We start from the raw sequence: 27,527 nt of genomic DNA, 5'->3' as shown, positions 1-27,527 counted from the left end.
GCTCCGGGGACCCCAGGCCCTGGAGCCCTGAGGGAAGTACATGGAGGGGCGAGTGACCAGCCAAGTAACCCTGCAGCCAGGAGCCTTCCTGTCTCCTCCCAGAGCTGCTGGAGCAGAGAGGCTTTTTCAGTCCCTAAGCTGGAGCCTCGGGTCTTACCCTCTGATTCAGGGCCGGAATGTGGGGAAAGGAGAGACCCAGGAGGACGCACCTGCCCACGGAAGAAGCTTGTCACGGACGAGTGGTGGTACAGACTTTGCAAGGGCCTCGGGCCTCCGGGGAGGGGGCTGCACCTGAGGCCCCTGTTGTCATCACGCACACACTTCTCCCCTCCCTGAGCCTCCGTGGGGATACGCTGTATCACTTTTCCTCTCTGTGGACGAACAAAACATAGATGTGCAGTAGTTCTTCCTTTGACATCGTTTTTGGGGTTTTTTTTTAAGGCACACTTCCTTCTTGAACAGTGGTAGACTTTTTTCTTACCTTAATTTAAATGTGTTTTCCCATCTCAGGCCAGTTGTCTCTCCCAACACAAGCCCATTCAGTTCAGTTCAAAAGGGAGGGTGTCTCCTGCCCTCAGTGGCTGAAGCCCCTTTCGGTGGATGTGGCACCTCTGTCACCTTGTCATTGATCTTGCCCTCCATGTTTCGTCCTTGAGTGTTGGTCTCTGGACTTTTCACGGCCCATGAGATGCACGTGCTGTAACTAACATGCTTCATTTTACTCCCAACTAGCTGCCCCAAGCTCCGGCTTCTGAGAACTCCACCGAGGTGTGTGCTGCTCACCTGTATTTGCAGCGCCAGCAAATACGGGTGCTTGTCAGTGTTCCTGGTTGAGTGTGTGAGTTGTTCTGGGGAAACGTCTGTCCCGCTGGTAGGTGCAAGGAGGGAAGTCTCTTGTCTGCCTGGGGCCTGATCATTGCTGTAATCGGGTGGCTCTTGGTATAGAAAGAAATTTCTTAGTTGCTGGAGCTTAAACCACAGGGTCCTGCAGGTGAGGGCACGTGACTGTCCAAAGGTTTTCACACAAAACCGTTCATCTCTGTCTTGAAATGTTCAGTTGAGAAATGCTGGAACGTCCAGGCCTTTCTGCTGTGACACAAAATAGAACTCTGGGTTCTGCGCAGAGATGAAGGGAATTTGAAGTTCTGGATAATAATGTATAGTTTTGGTGAAGCTGCTGATAAAGTTGTAGTTTCACAGCGCACTGTTTCTGTTCTTCCTGTCGCTAACTCAGCTTGCTAAATGAGGGACTAGAATTAATTAAGACATCTAAAGTTATAGAGAAGCTTTTTGGGGAGGCATATTTCCAAGGATCAAAATTTACTTTCAGAAACAGTTATAGAATCACAGGAGTCAAAGCTAAAATGAAGTGTAGTTTATCTGAAAGGAGATCTTAGAAATGAAACATTATCAAATAGCTGAGTTCCAGTGGGGATGCTTTGTAATGATCATTCTCTAATATTCTAATCGGAGCTCTTCAGCATCAGTAGCCTTGATTAGAATGCCGTGTGCTGGTGGCCTGGGGAGTGCTGAGGTCTCATGTGTGTGTCTGCTTGGAAGTGTATGCGTTGATGTCCTCAGGCATGTGCTGTGCAGTAATGCATGTGTGAGTCATGTAAGGACCTGCCCGGTTGAGTCTTGCATCATGACCCCTTTTGGGTTCATGTAAATGTACCTAACATTCAAGTTCCTTTTCATAATCTGTGCAAAAAATAATATTGGCCAAAAGTATTAGTTGTGTGCCTGTTCATTTTAAACAGTGCCCGAGGGTCGGGGATGGGCGCGTTGTTAAGCGGTATCCGAAGTGATGGAGCATTGGTATCTGTCTGGGGAAAGCCCCACACAGGCCTGTGTTCCTTCTGTGTCAGTCTTCGCTGTGTACGCATGCTCCGTGTATTTTATTTGTGGCTGATCCTGAAGATGGGAGTGTCTCCCTAGTGTTGTACGTACTTAAATGGAATTTCTGCCTGCTTAGCAGGAGGTTGAACCGAGTCCACCCCTGAGGCAACTGGAGGACCATAAAAGGGTACGTAGTCCTGGGTGTTGGGAGCTAATGACCACAACACTGTCCACAGCCACAGGCTGTGACTTAAAGACGGATGGTGATGGTGGTGGTTGTCATTGTCATAGCATTAATTGACTCAGGACCAATCACAGCCATTCACAGAAATGAAACCGACTGGTGATTCTACCCGTATAAACTACCTGTTCACGCACTACACCCAGCCGGTCCCCGAATAACGGCCAAGTCAGCTTTTCATATCCTCTCTTCTTCTCCTGGAGTGGCTTTTCCCTTAAGTGTAGCCTTAAAAACATTTTTTTTTTTCTGTAAGTAACGGATGATCATCATGGGTAAAGTATAATAAACAAAACAAGTATAATGGAAAAAATGTTCATAATTATACTGCCTAGCTAGAAAAGCTGCTATTGATTTAATATTTTCTTCTGCCCCCTTTTTGCACACGTGAGAATGTGTGGCAACACACACAGATACACTTTCATTGTCATTGGGGTTCTTCCAAGTGTATAACTTTTCTTCCGTGCTTTTGTCCTTTAATATATCTAAGCATTTTCTTTGATAGTCTTTGAAAGTTAACAACTGGCTAAAGTTCCACAAATTAACGAGTACTTTGTAATGTTTTCCTTTGATGAGGAACTGGACAAGTGTGTACATATGTGTATAGATTCAAAAAAGGGGAATTTCTAGGCCAAAGGGTAGATTCTCTCTTAAGGTGCTGATTACGCATTGCTAAACCATTTCCTAGAAGGCCACATATATCGTTAGCATGCTGACCACTGATTGCATGTTACCCATTTCTGGAAAATACCAGATATCCTGGTTTTCTGGGTGCCTATCATATGCCGATCACTATGCTAAGACTTTTACACGAGTTAACGCGTAAATGTTTATAAATGCTCTTGTTGACCTACCGAGACAGCCTTCCCCTCCATTTCACAAGTCATAGGGTTAGGAAATGGGCAGTCGTGGCGAGTACTGCCCTGAAAGTGTGTTCACCAGTGTCCTGGAGAATGTTCGTCTGAGACGAGTGGGTGCCTGGGGCACCTTTGTTCTGCTCACGTGCTTTCAGTCCCTGCCACAGTCCCAGCACATCTCGAGTCCTTTCCTATTTCTTGCGATTGTGCTTTCTCAGACTATGACCAAAGAAGCTCTTCTAGGAAGTTGGCATTCAGCCCTTCCCCACCAGCTTCCAGTGTCTCCTGCCGTTCATTGATCAAGGGCACCTTGCATTCCTGTTTTTTCCATCCTTGCCTGTCCTTCAAGAATTGTCCTGGGTCTTAGAAGTAGCCGGTAAAGGCACATAGCTGTCTCTCGTGCCCTAAGTTTGATTTGCTCCAGTGCATGAGCTTTGGAATTAGAAACCGGTTCAAGCCTGCCTTTGCCAGGCCCTCGCTGTGTGATTTGGGGCACATGATTTAACCTCAGTTTCTCCTGCTGTAGAATGCGGGTAATAGTCTCCATCCCTTATGACTGTTCTCCAGAGCTGTGCCCTTGAAGCACTTAGCACAGTGGCTGGATTCTGAGAAGAGATATTAATGATCATGGTCGCCTTGCATACTGAGACACAGCAGTGATTTGACAGACAACCGGAGTAGGAAAAGGAAGGTATTTTTAAATCAAGGTGCTGCCTTAGTGCTGACTAAGGTGTGAGAGGCTCACTGCTCATGTGAGAGGGTAATCTTTCCTGAAGCACCTGATTTTTAAGCGGCTGGAACCTGGGAGCCCAAAGGTCACTTTTCCTCTCCTTTGCGATCTTAACTCTTAGTGCTGTGTTCAACACTGGGCTATATTCCCACACAGTTCATTAGCCACGAGTTTCATTGACGGAATGAAACGCGTTTGAACTGACCTGCAAGGCAGGAGCTTGGTTTCTTGACTCCGCATCACTGACCTGCCTTTTTCACCATTTTCACCTGACACTTAACTGCAAATGAAACTCTTTGCCTTTGTCTTTTCTCAGTCTTAGGTAATCGTGTGTGGAATGTAGAATTTTTTTTTACCAGAGACAAACATCTGATATTGGTTTGCATGCTGTAGGTGTAAACTGCTGGGGGAAAACTAGTATTCTTTTTGAAGAAAAGGCTGCATGGCCAAATATGAGAGCTGGGGAAGTGATGTTTTTTGGGAAGTGACTTTTTTTCCTTCTCTGCAATCAGCTTTCTCAGCCCAGTACGCCGTGAACAGCTTAGTGCTGTTGAGTAATTTATATCAAGATGATTAGGAAGGCTTTTCTCTGCAGATTTTAATTTTTCCTAAATTAAACCACGAGCTCAGAAAAACAGAATTTTCCTTGAACCTAAGTTTTCACACTAAGGATTTGCATCACTTTTAATAATGCTTATGCATTTTCTCTTTCCCTTTTTTTTACCTAAAATTTTCAGTCTTTATTCTTTCAGAAAGGGAATGAATCTCATCTTGTTTTTTTTGTTTTTTTGTTTTTTTTTAAAAAAAGCAAATCCCACATGTTCTCTTTTTTCCCCTTGCCTTAAAATTTATTTTTTGTGGAGTGAAGGTGAGGTGCATGCGTGCCAAAAACCTTACAATTAAGAGGGGAAAAATTAAAAGTTTGGAGGGTGGAGCGTGTGTGTGTGTGTTTTCCATAATGAACACATTTCATGATATTCTCTTAAGGGGGAAAAGGTACCATTTGATGCATTGGTTGCTATGGTAACTGCTAGGGTTTGTCTGTGCAAGGAGAGGCAAAATGGTAATGTGAGATCCCTTTGTAACTTCAGTTGGCATCCAGGCTGCATAAATGTGAAGTTCCTGTTCCTGGAGTCCACGTGTTCCTGGACGGCATATGCTCCTTTCTCTACTTCCTGCTTCCTTGATTGCAAACTGACCTGGGTCTTGCTGATGAGACCCTCAAAACCCCGAGGAGCGGAAACGCTGAGCCACTCCAGTCCTAGGTGGAATCGTAGTGTGAAGCCTGTGGTTGAGTCTTCCCTTAAAGGATGCATGTTTGTTGGCTGGTGACAGTCACCCTGCCTTTGACCATTCAACCCTGTGGTCTTCCAGGTTCTTGCCACAGTGGCAATGTTGGCTCTTCTCTGTGGCTGCAGCTTACGGTCTCAGATCAGCCATTTACCTCTCAAACAGTGTTCTTGTGCTGCCCAAGAGGATCCCATAGAAAACTGGGATGGTTTCCTGCCAACCCTCCGTTCTGGGGGAGCTCAAAGTTTGTATCTTCAGAAACAAAATCAAGTAGGTGCATCATTGTGTTGACAAAGGGAAATGGTATTTAGTGTACTGTTACATTCAACGTGGAGGTAGCCTTGTCTTTCCCCCTTTTCTTTCTTAGTCAGCTTTCTTGACCATTCCTTTGAAATATGTGTTTCTCTCGTGAAGTCGGCCTTTTAAAATCACCGTGCTCTCCATGACTGCCTTGCAGAGTGTTGATAACGTTTGTTCTGGTGCAAAGCTATATCTTTATACCAAAATGTGGTTTCCTAAGCCATTAAAGAATATTATGCTGAAAACAGCTTACTTTGAAAGTATTTTTAAAGATCACAAATAGCTTCTTCACTGAAAGTACTCTTGGAATCTTGAATTTACTGGTAGTCGAAGTACGAAATGAGTTTCCTGTCCTAGTTACAAGCATTCTCCCTTGCTTAACTACGACGAGAGATGTATTTGTGGATGGAATGGAGAGAGGAAAATTGAGATTTCTTTTCATGCCTGAACTTTCATTTAAAAATCAGGACTGCCTTCCCCCCTTCTTTCTCTCCTGTTTACCCCATCTCTCCATTTTTCCCTGGAGTCTGACCAGCAGCATGCATTTAACAAAGGAGAAAAGCCAGGCTGTGTAGCCCTGGGACCTCACATCATTTTGACAGTTGAACTAAAGGGTTTTGTGCCTTGGTCCTTCTTCCCTGGTCCTGCCTCCCCACCACCCATAGGACACTCTTCTCCCTCCCATCTTGTTTTGCAAACACCCTCCTTGAAGTCTCCAGTCCTGTTCTTAGAGCCTCTTAACAAATCACTTTAAGCTCTACTGGCTCCCGTTACAGTGGCAGGTCTCTGCAGAAGAACTCCTGTGTCTCTGTTTTAGAGACTTGCTGTACTGCAGCACCTCTTCTCTCTGCTAGACTTCTCACTTACCTCTCAGTGATGTGCCAGAGGAACTCCAGGACTTAACTGCTTTGTCCTTGAGAAAGGGTCCAGGGGAAATCCATATATCCTTTAACTGGTAGAAACTTCCAGATTGGGAGGTGGTCTGGGAGTCCCTCAGCAAGACTGCACGAGGAATAGAGCCGAGAATAAATCCCACTGCTTTGTGCTGCTTTACCAATGTGCGTAGTATTTGAGAATAAGTCAAGGTTGTGTTTTTGGTTAGGTTTTTTTGTTTTTTTCTTTTTTGGTTAGAATCGTGGTAGTTTGTTATATCCCCTGCCTAGGAGTCCTTTGATATTTATGTATATTTTTAAGTTTTTACCATCGAAATGTTTAAAAATATCCAAAATACATATTTTGAAGAGTTTCAAGAACCCTCATTCGTAAGTCAGCTTCTGTGACTATCAACTCATGCCCACTCTTGTCTCATTTATACCCAGCTAGTACCCTCCTCCCATATTACTTCAAAGCAAATCCCAAATGTCACTTTATCCATGCGGCCTATTTTTTGATTGACATATCTGATCTCTGCCAGAAATTTATTTTCTGTTGCATTATTTTTTCTTCACTATGTGGCCCATTGACTATTTCTGTAAGAAAGGCTTACTTTCAGCTTATTTTATTTACTCTATTACTCTGATAGGTTGAGATTTTCTTTGGACCTTGGGATGAATGCTCTGGTTGGAGTAACATTTTCATATTGCTGTGGGGAAGATGACCTGTGAATTTTTCAATTTGTCTGAATTTTATTGGCTTATCCCAAAGGGATTTTCTCTTGTTTTGTTTTGTTTTTTGTTACTCTTAGTTACCCTCCGAGATTAATGTTCTGTCTTTATCACCGTGTGAGAGAGTACTTTCAGATATTTAATATTTTAGATTGATGCTTTTTTATGATGTGGTTTCCTGAGAAAACACTGAAGAAGTTAACTTTAGAGTTTCCAAATGCTCTTATTAATAATTTATTTTTTCACTGAGTGAGACTGAGCCAGTTATAACTGAGTACCTCTGTGTTGTTGTTTTTTTTAATATTAGTAGCTCAGTCATGCATTAAATTCAGAACCTGATTTCATTATCCTGTTTGAATTAAGGGTGAGGCCCTCAGGCAGATTTTGGTCAACCGTTACTATGGAAACATCAGACCTTCAGGAAGAAGAGAGAGCCTTACCAGCTTTGGCAATGGCCCGCTGTCACCAGGAGGACCCGGCAAGCCCGGGGGAGGAGGTAGGCCACGTGGGGTGCTAATTAGCTGCACGTGTGAACTGAGTGTGCCACGCAGGAGCTGCGTGTTTCTGATTAGCACGTTGGACCTCTAACAGATGCATTTGGGTTGCAAGTGTATTATTTTAGCAGCTTGTTTTGTCTTTGGTCTACCATCAAATTGGTGTCTAAAAATGTTTCCCTGCAATTAGATATTGGCTGAGCGTTTTGCCCCTTTTTCCCATGCAGCAGCCCTCTTGGTGATACTTGAATGACTCAATGAACTTGACTTTATCGCACATTTTCTCGTGGCCATGAGGACTCATGTTTTCCCATAAAATGAGTATTTGCTGTTGGCAGTGAGGAGGCGAAAGCCACCATTTATTATACACTTACTGAGCCGAGGGCTTTCCCAAGCATTTTGCCGTCTTTATCTCCTTTTCTCCTCCAAGTTACTATCTGGTAGGGACTGCTGTCATCCCTGTTGAACAGAGGAAAGGGGAGCTTGTTAGTGACTGGTCTGTAATGTAAAGCTACTTCAAATTAATTAAATCTAATTCTAATGCCCAAGCTTTGTGCCTCCCCAAAGTCTTAGGTTTTTGCAAAAAAAAAAAAAAAAAAAAAAAAAAAACAAAAAAAAAAATCTAAAAAAAACATTTTTAAAAGAAATTTTTTTTTTGGTTTTTTAAAAAAAAAAAAAAAAAAAAAAAAAAAAAACCAGTAAAGAATTGCTTAAAAACACATCTTGAAAGGAGTCCCAAAACATTGTAAGCACAATTACAGGTAAAGGCTACCAAAACGTTGAATTCAACTGTGAGCGATGGTGTTGGTTTTAAGAGGGGCCAGTAGTTCCGTGCTCAAAGCACAAATGTGAGTTGCCTGATTCCTGGGCTATGGTGATGACCCTTGAGCGCTTCCAGTCCTTGGTGGACTCCACTGGTGGCACAGAAATACTCAGTGGTTAGTAAAGTAATTCTGGCAGTCTCTGGGGAGTGATCTTGGGCTTCTCGCCAAATGAAAATGTAGAGCGGATGTGCCCACAGAGCACCCCAGAGACAGACCTTAGCTTCTCATCCAAACGTTCCCAGTGATTGTCAAGCAGAAGTTCTTTCCACAACATCTCAAAACTATTTCTCTTTACTTGCCGAAGTGCAGTCATTCAACAAACACGTGAGGCCAGACTGGAGCGATATCAGGAGGGGGGTTTGGAAATGCATCAGAGACAGGTTCTGCTTTAAGAAGCTGTTGGAGAGAAGATGTGACAGCCAGTGTCTACCTTGTACTAGAAATGCAATAGATTCTAGAAGGTCAAGGAAAGCAATGTAAAGGATGTGGCATTTGAATTGAACTCTGCAGGGAGGGACTGATAGATGATTTTCTGGGTTTTTTTTTAATTGATCACCCCATTTCCCCATGAACATTAATATTTCGGGTTTTGCCAATAATAGTGCAAGTTCTTAAATAGGCACTTTCTCAACACGATTGGAATCTGTTCCACTAAATCTCACAGGCCATCTCTTCCTAAGTATATTCTTCTCATCTGAAGCTCAGTGAGGAGATGAACTTTGTTTGGTTCACTCCCCTACCCCCCGCTCTCCGCTCCATGCCAAGCACTGAGTCAGTATTTATTGAATGAATGAATGAACAAAGTATGGGAAAGGGTGAGTTTTGGGGCTGGGGTGGGTTTCTTAGAGAGCTGAAGTGATCATTATAGGCTATGCTTCTTGAGCATGTTTAAGTTCTAAGAAGTGTTTAAGTTCGGTTTGTCTCTTAAACTCAGATCAGTTCTTAATAATTCTGCCCCAGGTCACTGTATTTTAATGTAAGGGAGAATCTTGACTGGATGGCTTTAAGTCTCTTGCTTGAAATGTCTTATTCTTCCTTCATCTTACCTGCCTACATTCAAGTTCCACCTCTGTTACTTACAAGCTGCACTGGGTGTCCTTGGACAAGTGACTTAATCTCTGTGTTAATAACGAGTACCTTCCTTTGTGCTTGTTAAGATAGCATCACTGAAGTGTTGAGTGCACAAAGTGTTGGTACGCGGTAAGTATGCAATAAATGTTAACTGCTCTGATTGTGGTTGATAAGAGCAATGTTCCATCTTCCTAGGGGGAGGTTCCGGGTCCAGCTCCATGAGCAGGGGGGAGATGAGCCTGGCTGAGGTTCAGTGCCATCTTGACAAGGAGGGGGCCTCCAATCTAGTCATCGACCTCATAATGAACGCATCCAGCGATCGAGTGTTCCATGAAAGCATTCTCCTGGCCATCGCCCTGCTGGAAGGAGGCAACACCACCATACAGGTAAGAAGGCAGCTTCGCTGCTCATGGGGCGTCCTTGCTGAACAGGAGGAGGATTTGTTCCGGGAACCAGGTACTGGGCGGTGCTGAGACTCCTGTACGAGAGAGAGCTCATTCTTAGGGCGCAAAATTGTATTGTGCTGAAAAGCGAATTCTTTTGATATCTTGCTGTGGTCATCCTGTCCTAATTCAGACTTGGTTCTAAAACATGAGTTACATTCAAAAACTGATAAAACGCTGAGGATATGTGAAGAAAACTGGCCCAGGATTTGGAGCATAATAGATAATCCATAAATGTTTGTTCCATGAATGATTGCATGAATTATGTTTACAGTTTTTATCCAAGGTCATAGAGGATCCCATCACCTGATGACCAGAAGGGGTTTGGACTGTGTGTGCTATTTAGATTTGTTACATCTATGGACCTTGCAGCTCTTGCAAACTATATGTTTCTCTTTCTTTTAACTGAAAAGCTCAATAAAACTGAACCAGTTTGAACTAATAGGAGCTAATAGGGGAAAGCCAGGCTAGCTTAGTCAAAGATAAATAGAGGACTTTTTGTTGGCTTGTTATGACACATATTTTAAAATAATAATAGGAAGTAGAATTCTGAGTAGAAGTCCTTAAAGAAGCAATTTTAATGAATTTTAATAATATATACATAATTTTCACATGGACACGACAGTTAAAAAAATTCCTTTAAATATTTTAAAATACTTTGGATACTCCCTTCATGCATTCTTCATTCTTTGTTGGCTCTGAATAAGGGTTTACTTAGCTGTGTGTGTGTGTGTGTATACATACACACACACACACACACACACATTTTGATAACAGCTTTTGATTGAGATACAATTCATATACCATAAAGTTCACCCTTATGTATGTATTTGACTTGACCATATATTCTTTTTTTTTATGCCATTAATTATTACGCTAGGTCAGCAGGTGTACACTGGGATGTTTGGTCCCCTAATTAAATGTATTATTTCTTTTTTTAAAAAATAAGTTTATTTATTTTATTTATTTACTTTTGGCTGTGTGGGGTCTTCGTTGCTGCTCATGGGCCCTCTCCAGCTGCGGCAAGCGGGGGCCAGTCCTCACAGCGGTGTGCGGGCCTCTCACCACGGTGGCCTCCCCTGTTGCGGAGCACGGGCTCCGGGCATGCAGGCTTCAGCATTTGTAGCACGTGGGCTCAGTAGCTGCAGCTCACGGGCTCCAGAGTGCAGGCTCAGCAGCCGTGGTGCACGGGCCCAGCTGCTCCACGGCACGTGGGATCCTCCCGAACCAGGGCTTGAACCTGCGAGCCCTGCATTGGCAGGCGGGCCCTCAACCACTGCGCCACCAGGGAAGCCCTGACCATATATTCTTGGTCTTGAATTTAATTTCAGAATCTGGATTAATGAAATTTTGTTTCTTTGTGCAAATTTAAAAAGGGCATTTCTTCTCCTGGGCCTGAGCCAGGGCACCTGGGTTTCAGCCCCACTCGCTCCTGCAGCTAGGCGCCCTGTGCCCCCCCCACCCCATCCATGGCAACTGCGGCGGCCTCCAGCCCAAGTACCCCAACACACACTGCTGACGTTCTTATGTGCACTGCCCTCAGTTGAGATTTGTGCCGGTGGGAGAGTCCGCTGCATGACTGAGCTGTCCCACGGGCACCTGTGACCTGTAACATGTGGGCTGCCGCTTGATCTTGTCCCGCATGAGTCTGACCATGCGTGTGCGTGTGGACGGGTCCTGCAGGTCCTCTGATCACGAGGATTCGCTCGCCCACTGCCGTGGTCCTGCTGTCTGGGTGTGTGCGTTGTCGTGGAAGCAGGGCTGGAACTCTCCTGGTCTCTGAACCATGTGATTCCCAGGGACTAGATCAGTCAAACTAAACATTAATTGAGCACTTGCTGTGTACACGATGCTGAGCTAGGGACTTCGGGCAGTGGTTTCCAGACACTGGGGCCAGTCGGTCTATGAGAATTTTCTCCAGGCACAGCCAAGTGTGGAAACCAGGGTGATGTGGTCAGTGTTTCATAAACCAAATGTATCAGTTTGAAGGACCATCTGACCATTTTATTCTGAGGTGATAGCCTGTCCAATTTTTATTTTTTTTTAATCTCTGATGTCTTTTCTTGAATGAAGTGGTGTTGATAGTGGTTGGGGTTTTTTCCCTATTGGCCAAATAAGAAGTTGGAAACCTTAGGTTATTCCTTCCTCTCCTCAATTAAAAAAAAAAAAAAAAAAGTTGCTAATTTGCTAATCCCAGTCTTCAAGAAATTAAAAATGAAGCAAGGGTATAAGACTTAGTATACATGCACATAGGAAGCTGTGTCTCAAGAATGATGCGTTGTGCCATCCAAGCGGTAGGAAAGATACTGCAGACCCTCCAAGGAAGAAGTAACGGCAGCTGTGTGAAGAGTCAGTGAAAGGTTTTTTGATGACATGGGTTTTGAAGGATGGGTGTGGGTCTGAAAGCTGTGCACAGAGCTGGGGGGTGGGGAGGCTGGACCATGCCGCAGGGCGAGAAGGCCCAGAGGCGCAAGAGTGGAAGGCGTGCTCACAGGGCAGGATGTTTTCTAGGAGGGGCATAGGAGGCCTTTTGGGGTGTTGGAAACGTTGGGCTACATGTTGGTAGTTACGTGGCTATGAATCTGTTTCAATCTCTATGAGCCATACAGTTAGAATTGGTGTGCTTTACTATACAGAAGCTATACTTCAATAAAGCAGGAAAATATCCTGAGCCTGGTGGGGACAGGACGCCATGAATGGAGACTCTCCAACGCTCGCTCCCTCCTCAAGGCTGGTGCCTTGGACCCATTTATAGTTAATGCATGTTGGCCAAAGCATCACACGATTGCATGCCAGAAGCCAGAAGGTCAGAGGGCCCCCCACTTGGCCCCGGGAGGCTTTACCGAGTCTGGATGACTGGACACAAGAAGACACCGTTAATTAAGGAATAATGAAGCCCGGGGAGGGCTCGAGGAGACTGAGGGCTGCCGGCGCTGAGCCTGGCTGGCACGACGCAGTCTGAGTTTCTGGCGAGATGCTGTGTTTTTCACAGTGTACCCCTGATGGTGATGGCAAGGCACACAGAAGCTGTTTTTCCTTCAAGTTCTTTATCTTGTAAAGTAATTACGAATATTAGTTTCATGTTTTCACACATTTATTACTCATATGCTCAGGCTCCAGATGAAATGCCTCGGTGGAGCTCCAGGCCCAGCCTCTCGGCGAGTGGAGCTGCTGTCTGTTGGAAGAGCCAGTGTGCTCACGGCTGGGTGGGCCTGGATAGGGTGGCCTGTGAGCCCCCTGCCAGCTTGGGAGGGCACAGCATGGAGCGTGTGCTGGCTCTGCCCGCACCCCATCTCTCTTCCTCCTGTGATTTCAGGGGTTGCTGGGAGGATTTCACCCACTGCGTCATTAGAAACTGTGGTTCCAGGAAAATTCATTCTAGCCTGCAGCTGACTTGGCCCTGAGCTCCTCTTTCTCCAGAGAAAATGATGTGGAATTCAAGTTGTCTGGGGCCACCTAAGCACAGACACTCTGGAGTCCCAGGGGGAGTGTGATTCAGTTTTGTTTTGCTTTAGAGAAGCCGGTTCAGAGTAGTAAGAGAGCAGCTGGGAAGTTAGCGTGAGTTGGGTGAAGGCTGCAGTTGTGACTGCTAATGGTCGCCGAAGGCTGTCGGCCATTACAGGCGGGGTGGGTCCCAGCTGGAGCGCACTGCCCGCCATCCTTCCTGTTCACCGTGATGTGTCCCAGTCCCAGGAAGGGAATCCAGGTGGGCTCCCCTGGACTCCTGTTTCTCAGGGACAGGTGGTAGAAAAGGCAGTCGCTGTGGGGCATGCAGCGCCGCACAGTTCCAGAGCTGTGTGCTGGTTCTCCAAGGAGACAGCTGCAGAAGAGCCCTTAGCTTTACTAGCGCCTCCTCCCAGGATGTGCGGCAGGCTTCACGTGGAGAAGAAGGGGAGTGAGACCTGCTTTCCAACCCAGTTTTCTGTGGGGTTTGGGAAGTCATCCCTGGGTTTCTGTTCCTGTGTGTATCTATCATGAGACATACATGCGTGTGGACTCCTGGGTTCCTTACCGCTTTGAATCAGGACTTTTTAGAGATTATTAGATGTTTTTCCGGAAATACTCAGAATCCAGTAGTGATGGCTGGCTGGCTCCACTTCTGAAGCCTTCCTTCCCTGGCTTGTGAAAATAATTATTTAAAGTACGGCGATTGCATAGTCTGTGGTACGTCCATGCAACAGAATCCTACGCAACAATAAAAGGGAATGAACTATTGATAAATGCGATTACGTGGCTGCACCTCAAAGGCGTTATGCTGAGTGAAAGAAGCCAATCTCAGAAAGCGGCGCCCTGGATGCTTCTGTTTATATGACATTCTCAAAGGACAAGGCTGTAGGGATGGAGAACAGATCAGTGTTTTCCAGCATAGGGCTGAGGGGAGAATGCGACCATAAGGGAATAGCACAAAGGAGTTTTTTGGATGATGCCACTGTTGTGTGTCCTGCTTTGGACACACAAATCTATACATGTGTGAAAATTTGTAGAACTGCGCACCAAAAAGTCAGTTTTACTGTATGATCATTTAAAAATGAAAGTAAAAACCATAATGATGATGACAACAACCAACATTTATTAAGGGCTTACTGTGGGCCAGGAACTATGCTTACGGGTTTCTCACGCATTATTTAATTCTTACAGTCTCCCTAAGAGGTAGGTGCCATGATTATCTCATTTTTCAGATGAGACGAAAGCCCAGAATAGTTACGGAACTCACCCCTCATCATACAAGCAGTAAGTAGTTCTGCTATGTGTGATCCTGGCTGGGGCTGCAGTCATCAGGGCCTTGATTGGGCTGGAACGGCCAAGATGGCCACTTGTATGGCTGTAGCACTGGTGCTAGCTCCCAGCTGGCTGCTGAGCGGGGACTGTGCCCTTGGTTCTCCTCCATGTGGCTTCTCTGTGTGGTCTGGGCTTCTTAGAGCATGGTGGCTGGGTTCTGAGAAGCAGTGTTTTGGGGAGTAGGATGTGGGAGCTACCAGTCGTTTTAAGGCCTGGGCTTGGAATCCATGGTACAACACTTCTGCCATGTTCTACCGGTCAAAGCCAGTCATGAGACCGGCTCGGCTCCAGAGGGAGGGGAGAGGAGTGGCACCTCTTGCTGTGAGTAGAGCTTGTGCACTAAGGAGAGAGGGAGGCTGGCTCCTCCACACCCTTGTTATCATTCATTGAGCACCTGCCATGGGTCGGTCAAGCCCCTGAGTTGGGCAAGAAAGGGAGACACTATTGTCTCTGCAATGGAGGAGCTCAGTTCTCTCTGGAACTTCAATCCCATTTTTGCAGAAGTGTCAACCCCTGTCCTTCCCCTTCTGATGGTGTGTGAAAATTCACCCTTGTACTGAGGATAAGGTCACTGGGGACCAGAGTTCTTCAGAAGTTCTAAACTTCATTATCCAGACCTCAGAGGGATTCCATTTGTAGCAGTCCAAAACTAAGGACCTACAGTGCTCTCTAGGAACCCTCACATGGAGAATTGCCCTTACTCTGAAACCTTGTAATCTGTCACACCATCACTTAAGCCCTGAAATGCCTGGAAACTGAATTGGGGATAGTTCCTGGCCTGGCATAGTGGGCTCCAAGTCTTCCCATATCTTCTGTCCCTGCCCTGGCTTCTCTGATGGTGACAATGTCTGAAGATAGATACTGCCTCCAAAACTTCTCCTACCTGGGTGCTGTCGGAGTGGCTCAGGCTTCATGGTGAACCCTCTGCTTATAGGAGCAAGGAGATGGTACCATTACCCTGGGGTTCTCCAGGAATGGGTGACATCGTTGAGCCATGGGACCAAGCTTCTCTTTAAGAGTAACTCCTTCTTTTACATGTAGCTGTCCAGTTTTCCCAGCACCACTTTTTGAAGAGGCTATATTCTCCATTGTATGTTCTTGCTTCCTTTGTTGTAAATTAGGTGCCCATATGTGTGTGGGTTTACCTCTGGGCATTCAATCCTGTACCATTGATCAATATTTCTGTTTCTGTGCCAGTACCATACTGTCTTGATTACTGTAGCTTTGTGGTATAGTTTGAAGTCGGGGAACCTGATTCCTCCAACTCCGTTTTTCTTTCTCAAGATTGCTTTGGCTATTCGGCATCTTTTCTGTTTCCATATGAATTGTAAAATGTTTTGTTCTAATTCTGTGAAGAATGCCATTGGTAGTTTGGTAGGGATTGCATGGAACCAACCTAAATGTCCATCGACAGATGAATGGCTAAAGAAGATGTGGCACATATATACAATGGAATATTACTCAGCCATAAAAAGAAATGAAATTGAGTTATTTTTAGTGAGGTGGATGGACTTAGAGTCTGTCATACAGAGTGAAATAAGTCAGAAAGAGAAAAACAAATACCGTATGCTAATGCATATGTAAGAAATCTAAAAAAAAAAAAATTGGTACCGGGGAACCTAGTTGCAGGGCAGGAATAAAGAGGTAGACAAAGAGAATGGACTTGAGGACATGGGGTGGGAGGGCGAAGCTGGGGCGAAGTGAGAGTAGCATCGACATATATACACTACCGAATGTACAATAGTTGGCTGGTGGGAAGCAGCCGCATTGCACGGGGAGATCAGCTTGGTGCTTCGCGATGACCTAGTGGGGTGAGATAGGGAGGGTGGGAGGGAGGCTCAAGAGGAAGGGGATATGGGAACATGTGGCATATGGCTGATTCTCTTTCTTGTGCAACAGTTACTAACACAGTATCGTGAAGCAATTTTACTCCAATAAAGATCTATTAAAAAAAAAAAAGAGTACCTCCTGCCTTCTCTCTGCCCTCTCTCATGCCACCCACTTCCTGCCAGCCCCCAGAAGAAGTCTTTCCGCTTGATGTTTTGTAGCAAGTGGGAAACTATAAAATAAGCATTTGCTTATGAATTAATTTTTGGCACACGCAGGGCTCAGCGAGTCTCATGGCACTTGCATATCCGTCCTTCGCGTCCTTGCCAATTTCTGTGTTTCTTCCTCCTGAGATGTCCCCACCAGCACCCGGGGGAGGTTCTTCCACTTCCTCTTCGCTTCAGGAGGACAGAGACTGCTCTCACCTGGGGGAAGGGGAGGAGTAGAATGTATCTTTGAACATACCCAGTGTCAGGTTTCTTTTTTAAGCACATACAGATGTTTGGGGCTGTACGTGCTGTCATGACCATAGAGAACGTCACAGCAAATGCAGGGAAAAGATCGAAAAAGAAAATTTTTTTTGGATTAATTGCTTCCGGTTGCAGAAGCCCAGTGAATTGTATGTATCAAATGGCTGCCCACGGCTCTTCCCATGCCAAGTCTAGCCTACAGACACACCCAGAAAGGATTTTCTTTTCCGCACGTACACAGCTCGAGTTGGAAAAAGTGAGAAGTGCTCTGTCAGGAAGCTGGCTGCGGATTCAGCTGAGAGAGAGAGAGAGGTCCCTCGTCCAGGGCCTTTCCCTTGCCACACACTTATTTTTTGTGGTTGGCTTAAGACAGCAGCCCAAGAGCCAATATTCGATAGGACATCTCCCACCCCTTCCAGAAGAAGTCACCGCAAGAAGGCACTGAGCGGGGAGCACGCTGGACTGGAGGCCACCCCGACCCCAGTGAGCGGAGATGGGGGGCAGGAAGGGCGCTTTGCTTTGCCTTTGCGGGAGGTGGGAGGCCAGCTGGTGAGGCAGATCAGCCTTGGTTTGACAGGACAGCTACCCCGAGGCGGAGGACGAGGAGACTGGTGTGCAAGCAAGTTACGTAAAAGGGTGTTGTGTTTGGCAGCCAAGTCAGAAATGAGTCACTCGGGAGCGGTGTTTTCTGACCTCGGGTTTTATCCATGTGGGAGAAGAGCGCGGCCAGCAGTGGAGTCAGGAGACTGCTTTCTCCCCAGCCTGGGGGGGTGTGGGAGCCGTTGCCATGACAATAAGAGGAAGGCTGGTGGCCCCGCCCCCTGTGCCCTTTGGCTGAAGCCACCAGGGGTCTGGACGGCAAAGCTGCCCGGCTTGGTTAAGGGAGGGCTGTAGGCGCTGCCAGTTGGCCCTCCTTGGAGAACGGGTAGCGTGGGGTCAGGGACTTCAGGGGACACTGCCCAGAAGGGCAGGCGTGGCAGGGGAGGGAGCTTGGCCTCCAGAGTGGAAGCACCTGGGCTACAATTCCGGCCCTGCCCCTGCCATCGGGGTGACCTTGGACTTTCTCAGGATGCTCTGAAAGTCAGTTTTCTCATCTGTAAACCTCGAGTTAGGAAACCTGAGTCCCTTCCTTATGCAGTTATTGAGAGGATGAAACAGGGTCACATGGTGGAGGGGGGGTACAGGGCGTGGCTGCAGGAATGAGCCGCTGCCCTGGGGCCGGTTTGATGGAGGGACGAAGGCCTCCAGCCCTGCCTCTCACCTCCCACCCCAGGGCTCAGGGAAAGTCCTTGACCCCCCAGGCCAGCTCCTGCCTGGGGAGCAGGACGGTGTCCGTCCCCACCTCACAGGGCTCCTGGGATGGTCGGACAGGGTGATTCACCGAAAGTGCCTCTCTCGGTGCCCAGGTCACAGAAGGATCTCAAAACGAGGTGGTGATTTTTTGTGTTAACACAGTCTTTATTATTTAAAAATGAGCTTTGTTTTCTTCCATTTGTTCTCCGTCAAAAATCCGACTTCTGTTATTTTGCTTCTGTCTAGTGGTTGATGCAGTGGGCCTGGGGGGTGTGCTGTCGTACGTTGTTTTCACACACTGTTCACCTGAGTCCCTCTCACTCTTTCTGTATTTGAGCTAACATCAGAGGTCCAGGAGGGTGAGAGGCTTCATTGCTTCGGGTACTGGTTCTTTACGCTGCCGGACATTCTGGGCGAAGCAGAAAGCAACAGGCAGTCCAGTTACCTGCTCCCTGACCCAGGACTTTTTCTTTCCTTCTCTGTATTATTATTTTTATTCTTACTTTTTGGTCTAAGTCATCCTTGGACATAGGCCCTTCCTCTCCATCCCCAGGAAACTGGTGTGTCACTGAACAAGAGTCTTTTAGGATTATGGGTCTAGACCAAGGTTTTGCAGTGAAGACTCAAAATCCAAAAGTAGTTCCCATTGTTGGGAATATAAGACTTGAATGAACGCCCCCAGCTGTCCAAGTGATGTGGGCCCTGGATGATGCACGGACCTACTGCAGTTCAGGACAGAACATGACTGCAAAGATGGTCGGCGTGTTCTTTGTCACTTGGGTTTGAGAAGCACATTCCTGTTGCGGTGGTCCGAGGGGAAGATGTGCCCACCGGCTCGTGCCTGTAGAGGAGCTGGAGACCCAATGTTACTTTTCTTCTTTCCTGAGTAGCAAAGCCAACACTGTAGGCAGAAGTGGACAGTTCCATACATGTGCTCTTCTGGCCTTCCCTAACAGGACTACAGTCGTTAGGGAGTTGGGGGGAGATCTTTGGATACAAAGTGTTAATCTTCTTGCTTCCTAGAAAACCCATGAGCAGGAATTAGTTTCTAAGAGGAGATATCTTCAGAGGAAACCTCGGGTTTTCCATGATCTCCAAAATTTGACTGAGGAACAAAAAAAAATGTCAGAGAAAACTGGAAAATTGTTGTCACTATGCCTTCATTGTATCCTATTAAATCCACAAGTCTAAATGGTCCTTCTTTCTTTCTCTGCCTTCAGCTCTAGCAAGAGGTCCGTGTTCTTCCTAACTTTCCTTAGTGACTTTTGAGGATGGAGTGCCTCTTATGAACTTCTAAGCTGACCCCAGATTCTCCTCTGTTGGCTTACGATACCTTGGTCCAGGGATTGGCAAACTATGGCCAGTGGGTCGAATCCAGCCCGACGCCTGCTTTTGTAAATAAAGTTTTACTGGAACACAGCCAGCCTTACAATAACCTTTAGTGTTGTCTTTGGCTGTTCTCACGCTGCTGGGGCAGAGCTGAGGGGTTGTACCGCAGACCGAATGGCCGGCAAATCCTAGAATATTTACCATTTGGACCTTTATGGAAAACCTCTACCAGCCCCTGTGTTTGTTGAATCTTTGCTGTCGAGATAGGAGGCTGCTTAAGGAAAAGAACCAAGTCTTAATCCCTCTCTTCTGTCTTCTTCACCCCCTGGTAGAGAGCAGTGATAGGTTTGTGGTAAATATTCACCAGATGACTAATATCCTAAGTCCCCTGAGAGTCTGGCCACTTACTCAGCTTATAAATGGAAATTCAGGGAGAGGCCTCTACTTTTTCTTTCCTTTCTTGATTGGAGGGGTGATCTCCCCTTTCCCTTTACTGCCTCTGCGTGAATGTATTCCATCGCCCTGCTTAGCACTTTGTAACGCAGACTTGGAAGGCAGCCTCGGGCAGCTCCTTCCCGAGGGGATTTGTATACATGGCTCAGGAGTCCAGAGTTTTCATCTGGAAGCCCTTTCTGACCGTCCACCCCAGGGTGCCACACTTTACGTAAGTCACTTCCTGCTGGCCTGACGCTGTGCTATTTCTGTGCTTCCTCTGGAGATTTTCCTCGTGGTGAACAAGGGACTCCTTGGGACACATACAGTTCACCTTCAAATATGTGAGATGCTGGCGCCTGGTCTCCAGCCTACTGTCGTCTTTTTCTCCAAGCTCCCTGGGTGACCTCACCCATCCCCATGGTTCCTAGCTACCATTTATGCCAACAGCTCCTGGCCCTACCTCTGTGATCATCTCCAGATTTCTGCACAGATCCCTGTTGGGCATCTCCACCTGCGTTAACTCTCAGTTCACGTGACCCCAGGCGTGCCCATCACCTCCAGTCCTCCACCGCATTGGCCTTCTTGTGTTCTGTATCTAGGTCAGTGGACTTCCCACCGCCACCTGTGCAGTCACCCGAGCTGGAAACCTTGATGTCATCGTCTCCTCCCTCTGGATTTTCATCAGGAACTCATTCCGCGTCTACTCTACCTCCCAGTATTCTAATAGTCAGAACTTAGTTCAGACTTGTAATGAGCCAGACAGTTGACACCTGGAGGCTACATGACATGCCCAAAGTGACCCGGCTGGGGCTGGGGGAGCTGGGGTTGGAAACGAGGCGCTCTGGCTTCAGAATTCCTGCCCCTGACCAGCATCCTATACCATCTGCCAGAACGGGCCATCTGAGTTCTGAGCCTGAGATGGGCTCTTCCAGGCCTCCCTGCCTCCGGACATTTCTCTCTTCCATACTGCTGTCAGTGATGCCCACCCCGGCCCGCCAGATGAAGGCCGGACCACCTCATTCCCTGTCCTAACAGCCTTCCGCGGAAGATCAAATCCACTGCCCTGTTGCTGCGATCCACTGGTGCCCACGTGCCTGGCCCTGCCTGGGTTCCCACGCTCACCTCCGCGTTCATTGTCCTGTGGCTGCAACCTGCTCGTTTGCCCGGCCCTGGCCGTGTACTCAGATGCCTCTGCTCCGTGTGGGACGTGCTGCTTTCCCTTTGCCTGGCACACGCTCCCTGAGCCCTGTTTAAATTGCCTCCTCCTCTGGAAACTTCTTGATCCCCTGAGGCAGAAGTAGTGGTCTCTTTGGGCAGTTCATTTACTCAGCAATCACCACTCTTGAAATGGAGGCTCATTGTAAGACCCAAGGAGGCAGAGATCAAGTCTGTCTTCACCCCCAGGCTCCCCAGAGAAGTCTCTGCATGTGTTGGATGAAGGGAAGTCAATCTGTACGTAACAAATACACGTAGAGAATCCTGCTCTGTAGGGCTCCTCTGGGGATTAAATGAGATAATATACGGAAAGCACACAGCAGCTCAGAATGGTGCCTAATACGTAGTCATTGCTCACAGTTTCTTTTTGGTTGTATGTCTTCCTCTCCTTCCCCCTCCCCCCGACCCAGGAGTGTAATTTCTCCCAGGGTCAAGCCTCAGTCTTACTTTCCAGCACCTGGACCATGGTGGGTGCTCAATAAATGTTCCCTGAATGAATCAAAGTCTAGACTCTGTGTCGCCACCATGTTACGTTCGTCATCTTGTTCTTTTCCCAATATAAGCATGAGGATGTGAAATGTGAAAATGTGTTAACAGTTATCACAATTTTAAAAAGGCACTTTCTTTATGTGAGAGAAGGAGTTAAGTTTATCTGAACCCAAGGGAAATATATAATGTCAATCTGGAGAAATCTCCTTGTGATGCCAGAGATTCTTGATGGATCTCTCCCTTCTTTTCTTCTTTATAGTAACTATAGTTGGTGCTAATAATAATGAGTACCAAAGTCTGAACACTCACGTGCCAGGAGCGAGGCTTGGTGCTTTCTCTGCATGATCTCATTTACTCTGCGTGGTGGTCCTGTGTGGGCAGGTACCGCCTGGAGCCCTTTTTGCCCAGCGGGAAATAGAGGATCTGAGAGGTCAAGTTGCTTGCTTAGGGTCACAGAGCTAGCTGGTAGTTGTATCAGGGTTTGTTTCAACCCCACATTCCCCAGGGAAGTCTCTGCATGTGTTGGGTAAAGGGAACTTGAACTCTACGTAATGAATAAACATAGAGAAGAGCCTGAGCTCTCAGCCCCTCTGTAGAATGTGTGGCTTCTCTCTCTTTGTTCTTCTTTTTGCTAGTGGGCTCATTGTGGAGGGCGGTCTGCCTTCCAGAGAAGTCCTGAGATGGCTTGTGTGTCTTTGCTTTGGTTACATCACCGGCCTGTGCATGACGGAGAAGAGAACCACGAAAGACTTCACCTTTCAGGCTGGGCATCTCATTTGTCAAATAAAAATTATATGTGCCACACATGCTGCTTCCCCTCTAGCAGGTTCCAAGGTCTCAGGTCCATGAAAGTCAATGGGAAGGAAGGTCTCTTGCATAACTTCCTCTCCGTGGACACAGAGGGCAGCTCATTGAATTAGGGCTCCTAAGAAAAGTTAGATTACATTGCTACAATTTTTGATTTTCACTTGCATCTAAAGGAGCATATGTACTTCGGTGTAATGTGAGGCTTATTAGAGCTTATCTTTTGCCCATTTTGCGTGAAGAAGCTCCATGCAAGGGATTCTCCCCATATTCGAGTCTTGGGCAGGTTGAAGAATGTTTATGTGTTGCAGAAGGAAAAGGAAAGGACTTGTTGCCTTTATAAAGTGCCCGTGGCAGGGCAGGCACAGCGCATGGTGCTGCTATGTACTTGATCTGGGCTAGGTGGGATGACCCCAATTCTGGATGAGAAAACTGAGTCCCAAAAGATCGAGGGAGGTCTTACGCAAAGTCACCCAGTTAGCAGAGCTGAGATTCGGTACCCTGGTCCATCTCCCTCAAAACCTCTTTCTACCGTGCAGGACAGCCTTGAAGTTGCATGGGTCCAATGCCAGGGAGTTAATCAGTGCCCTACATCCACTGTGGCGCTTTGCGTCTTCCTCGTCATTGTTGGGAGCGGGTAGGCAGCGCTAGTTATTTGATCTGAGAAGCAAGTGGTCACTGCTTGGTCATGCAGTGAATTCTCTAAGTCAACTTAGGAACCACACGATGGAAGCACGCCTAGTTTTATAATAAGGTATGAGTTTTTCTGTAGTTGCCACTGGTGTCCTTTCTCTGGTCAGAGGTGAACTTGTCCCTAACACAGGAGAGGCTCATGCTTGGTTACGTTTCTCTTAGTTTTCTGGAATCCATGTTGGGGGGGAGTGGAGGGGCAGGAGAGTGAAAGCTGGGGTGCATTGCAGATGGCTGCGGCAAACCCCTCTACTGTTCGCAGTTAGTGGCTGCGTGTGTGAGTCGTATGCCTGTCTTATATTTACAAGAGGAAATATCCCGTTTAATTTTCTTTTCGCACCAAGAGCCCAAGTGTTCAGAGAACATGGTGTTTTAACACTCCCTCGGTTATCAGCTACAGAGCGGAGGTTGTATATTGTCACATAGTTTTCTGAGTGTATTTCTACATTGTTACCTGGCAACATTGCCACGTCGGGACAGGAAGATGTATTGGTTCCTACCAGATCTGCGCTGTTTATATTGTAGAAGGTCGATGGTGTTTTCGTCACAGGAATTTAGAAGAGGAGAAGGCTTGGGCTAATAGGGCTCAGTTGAGAGATGAGCTGACGTGCTGACCTAGGACCAAGGGTTCAGTGGGGGATGGTGGCTCTTGCCCTGCCTGGATGGATGCCTCGTTGTGTTGTTGACCACCTCCCAGTTCTGATGAGAAGGGAAATCCCATGGTAGGGATGATAGCCACAGCATCCCTTATTGGAGTCACCCTCTGAGCTGCTTATATCCCTATGGGGTCTTCTGTTTAGCGGATAGGATGCGTTAAAGGCCCTGTGGTTCAGAATTTGCGTGCCTAGTGGGGCCTCGGGCCATCATAGCACCCATGCCCTGTGTGATTAACCCCATCCCTTGAAGAGATTTGTGTTCAAAACCCTTGCATCATGGGTTTGAAAGTCCTCTCGGTTGAAGCCACACGTTCAAAGACTCAGAAAATGCTTACTGAGACCAAGGGCATTGAATTCTGCAGCACCTGTAACATTTCTTGAAAAATGCTTGAGAGGGAAAAGTTCCCATGGTAACAGTTTTTTGAAAGAGTCTTGTGGCATCACTAGGTTAGACAAGATAGCAGAGTAATGGGGGTTTAGCAGCACAGCTTGTAAGCACACGCTCCTTTAAAGCTACTTCCCGGTGAAGATGTCAGAACCAGAGTCTGCCCAGGAGCCCCGGCAGCGCTGGAGACTCTGACCGGGTTGGGGTAGATCTCAGGGCCTCCCGTTGGCGTTTCCCTCTGCACTTCTCACCTCTGTTGGCCTCCCGAAGGAGGAGGCCTATTTTTTTTTTTTTTTTTTTTTTTTGTGGTACACGGGCCTCTCACTGTTGTGGCCTCTCCCGTTGAGGAGCACAGGCTCCGGACGCGCAGGCTCAGCGGCCATGGCTCACAGGCCCAGCCGCTCCACGGCACGTGAGATCTTCCCGGACCGGGGCACGAACCCGCGTCCCCTGCACCGGCAGGCGGACTCCCAACCACTGCGCCACCAGGGAAGCCCTCCACTGGACTCTTACTGTCTTGCCTGTTGAGAAAGAAAAAGACAACTGAATCTTCCTGGAGGTATTTAGAAACCATCAGTTGCTTTAAATGTATGTATTTTGAGTGCTCTGACCTCCTTTGAAAACCCAAGTCATGTATTTGGTTTCACATGGTTCTCTGCTCTTGGGCGTTAATACAACTCCTGGCATCATCAGAAATGTCCTCAGAGGATGCCACAGGATTCCTTAAAGTTTTATTCTACAGCAAGTAGATTTTTTTTTCTTTTTGATACCTGAGGAGGCCTTGATCCTGAGGGTTCCGAGCTTGGGTGATCCTCCTGAGTGTCCTTAATGTGGAAGTCTATAGCCTACTCTTTAAACTTTCAGATGATCCCTAACTGGCTTAAAGTCCTCAACCCGCAGGCTGGAGAAAACGCTGCAGGAAAAAAAAAAAAAACAAGGTCATGCTGCATTTTTTGGGTAAGCACAGGAATCAACAAAGAGATGTTATATAACTTCTATTTATATCCTCCTTGCTCACTATCTGCAGGCAGACAAGAGTCGCTGAGAAGGGATTTAATGAGCTCTCCGGGTTTGCTCACCTTCCTGAGCTGGTAGGAACCAGCTTGTTCTCAAGTGCGTCAGCAAAGAATCTGGCTGTGGGTGGGCGGCCAGGGTAGGTGGACAGACTTGTTGCCATGGTGTTCTTTAATTCCCCTGTCTCTCAGCCATCTCGCTCCCCCTTCCCTGACTCCTTCTCCTCCCCACCTTTTCTTTTCTTTCTTTTTTTTTTTCCCTCCAATCTATCAGCTTGCTTGTTTCTCACGCCTAGCTCAGTATTCTTGGAGCTGTCTCCAGAAACAGAATATTTTCCTTTTCCCCCTAAGAGTTCCCCATTGTGTAGCTCTAAGACATCAGAAGGGTTTCGGCTGAGGTGTCTTTTCTCCCGCCCTCACCTATTTCTTTTCCTAGGATGATTTTCTTTATTACCAGCCCCTTCATTATAGGGACCTGTCCTGGGAGTCTTCAAGCTCATCCGATAGAAGCTTACCCTTTGCTCTCGGGTTGGCCCTGAGCTAGATGGATTCCACTGCCCGTTGGACAGACCATCGCTCTGCCCCAGAGAAGGAGGGCTGTTGGCATTTCCATAATCCTCCTTGTGCTCTTGCCCTGGGTGGGGTGACAGCTCTTATCTCATCTAGCACATTATAAGGTGGAACCACATGAAAACAAAGGAAGGCGTTTGTCCCACAGTGATAATTCCTGGAGCTTGGGCAACTTCTGTTACCTGAAGCCTGCAGGTTGGGATTACTCAACCTGCACTAAAAAAAAAGTGGCTGCTGCATCCAGTTCTCGGCAGGGAAGCAGAAGTGCCCTCCTGAGAAGCCCCGGTGGCAGCTCCGGGGGTGTCCACCTGCACCCTGGCTGCTCTGATGGCTTTGCCTTGTCGGTCACATTCCCACCAGAGCAGAGACATTTAAAAGACGTGAGTTAGGGAGGTTATAATGAAATGTTCTTCGAAAAGAATAAGTAGTTCCCGTGAGGACAGGCTTAAAAAAAAACAAAGCCGAAACCCACCCCTGCCTTGCCCAAGAGTTGTGCAATTCTTAATAGCAGTAGCCTGTTTGAATAATCAAAGGCAAGCTGACTTCCCCTTAGTAACTTCTGTTAGAGCCATCTGCATAAAATATCCCCAGATTCCAGACCAAGAAGGCAACTTTTTTCCCCCCTTCTGAGTAACTGGAGGGACTTTCCCTTTGGAACTTTTCCAGTCGAGCTAACTTCATGGTTGAGAATACTTTCTCATTAGAAACCGTCAGCGGCTAGAGTCCTGCCGTGGGGGCCTTAAAGACGTGTCACTCACAAGCCTGGACCCTGCGCACTGAGAACCTAAGTGACATTCACAGCTGGCATCGGCACCTCTGCCATGACCCTCCTTCTTACTGAGAAATCCATGCCCACGTGCCTTTCCTGAGTCCTCTTTAAGTTCCTCTGTGAAAGTCTCAGAGCCTCTCTTGATGTTTCTCCCAGTTACCTTTGCCTGGGTTTTAAATTTGTCATCAAGATGTCCCAGATGCCAAAGGGGAGAGTCCTGTAAACCATCTGATATCTTCAAGCCACTCGTTTCCCTTTGAATTCAGGACTTAAACATTTAGATTGCTGTTGGAGGAGGAGGGTGCTTCAGTTGCCCTCACCATACGGTGTTTGAAAAATGTGTTTTCATTAGCCTTCTTGCAACACAAGCCCACAAACTGTTCAGCCCCGAGCTCGTAGTTACCAAGTCAGGGGTGTGAGCCAGGTTCTGAGATGGAAGGTCTACGAATGATTGTCCTTCCCGCCCCACCTTCATAATGCAAGTGTCAGCGAGCCCAGAGTAGTTAACAGTGAACTAGTTGGATTAGGATCCCCAGCCAGCCTGAGCCCATCGCAGAGACCTGGGCACAAACCTGATAAGCCTCTGAGAGGTGAGAACGCCACGTTAGCCTCCTTCAGCTGGCCTTTGGCGTTCGGCGTTTTCCCCGCTTGGCAGGATTTTGAGCTTTCACGGACAGGGATCTTCTGGTTATTGAGTTAAACTTCAGCTGCCGTAGATACAAAGCTGGACTCGATTTAAGTTTTGCAGGATTGCACGTCCTTCAGGACTACTGTGCGTTCATTAAGATAGCAGGTATTGATGGAGCCCCTGCTGGGTGCCGGGCACTGGATGAGGTGGCCGTGACACAGTCCGGACTGAGATCATAGACGGCCTGCCCTCGAGGAGGTTATAGTCTAGCAGGGGAGATGGATCGTAAGCCAGTTAACAATTAAATAAGGGAGAAGCGTGAAGAGGGAAGAGTGTCATGGAGAGGCCACTTAGGGTGGTCAGAGGAGGCTTCTCCAGGGAGATGCATTTAAGCCCAGACTTAGACGAGACGAGAACAAGTGGCGTGAAGAGCAGAGGGCAGGAGTGTTCAGACAGACGGGTTGGCAGGAGCTGAAGGAAGCCAG

General features: G+C 47.2%; 1 protein-coding gene across 2 annotated transcripts in view; it reads left to right on the top strand.

Moving 5' to 3' along the window:
* ITPR1 (inositol 1,4,5-trisphosphate receptor type 1) overlaps positions 1-27,527 on the top strand; it is a 324,061-nt gene that overhangs the window by 211,313 nt on the left and 85,221 nt on the right. For both annotated transcript variants that reach the window (XM_024747000.1, XM_024747001.1), the window contains 2 exons: positions 7,222-7,354; positions 9,443-9,633. In XM_024747000.1, the coding sequence (XP_024602768.1) occupies positions 7,222-7,354; positions 9,443-9,633 (324 nt within the window). The remainder of the gene's footprint in view (positions 1-7,221; positions 7,355-9,442; positions 9,634-27,527) is intronic.

This window comes from Neophocaena asiaeorientalis, unplaced genomic scaffold (genome assembly GCF_003031525.2).
Source record: "Neophocaena asiaeorientalis asiaeorientalis breed wild unplaced genomic scaffold, Neophocaena_asiaeorientalis_V1.1 scaffold130, whole genome shotgun sequence".
In the NCBI taxonomy this organism is placed as follows: domain Eukaryota; kingdom Metazoa; phylum Chordata; class Mammalia; order Artiodactyla; family Phocoenidae; genus Neophocaena; species Neophocaena asiaeorientalis.
This window is presented reverse-complemented; position numbering and strand designations above follow the sequence as displayed.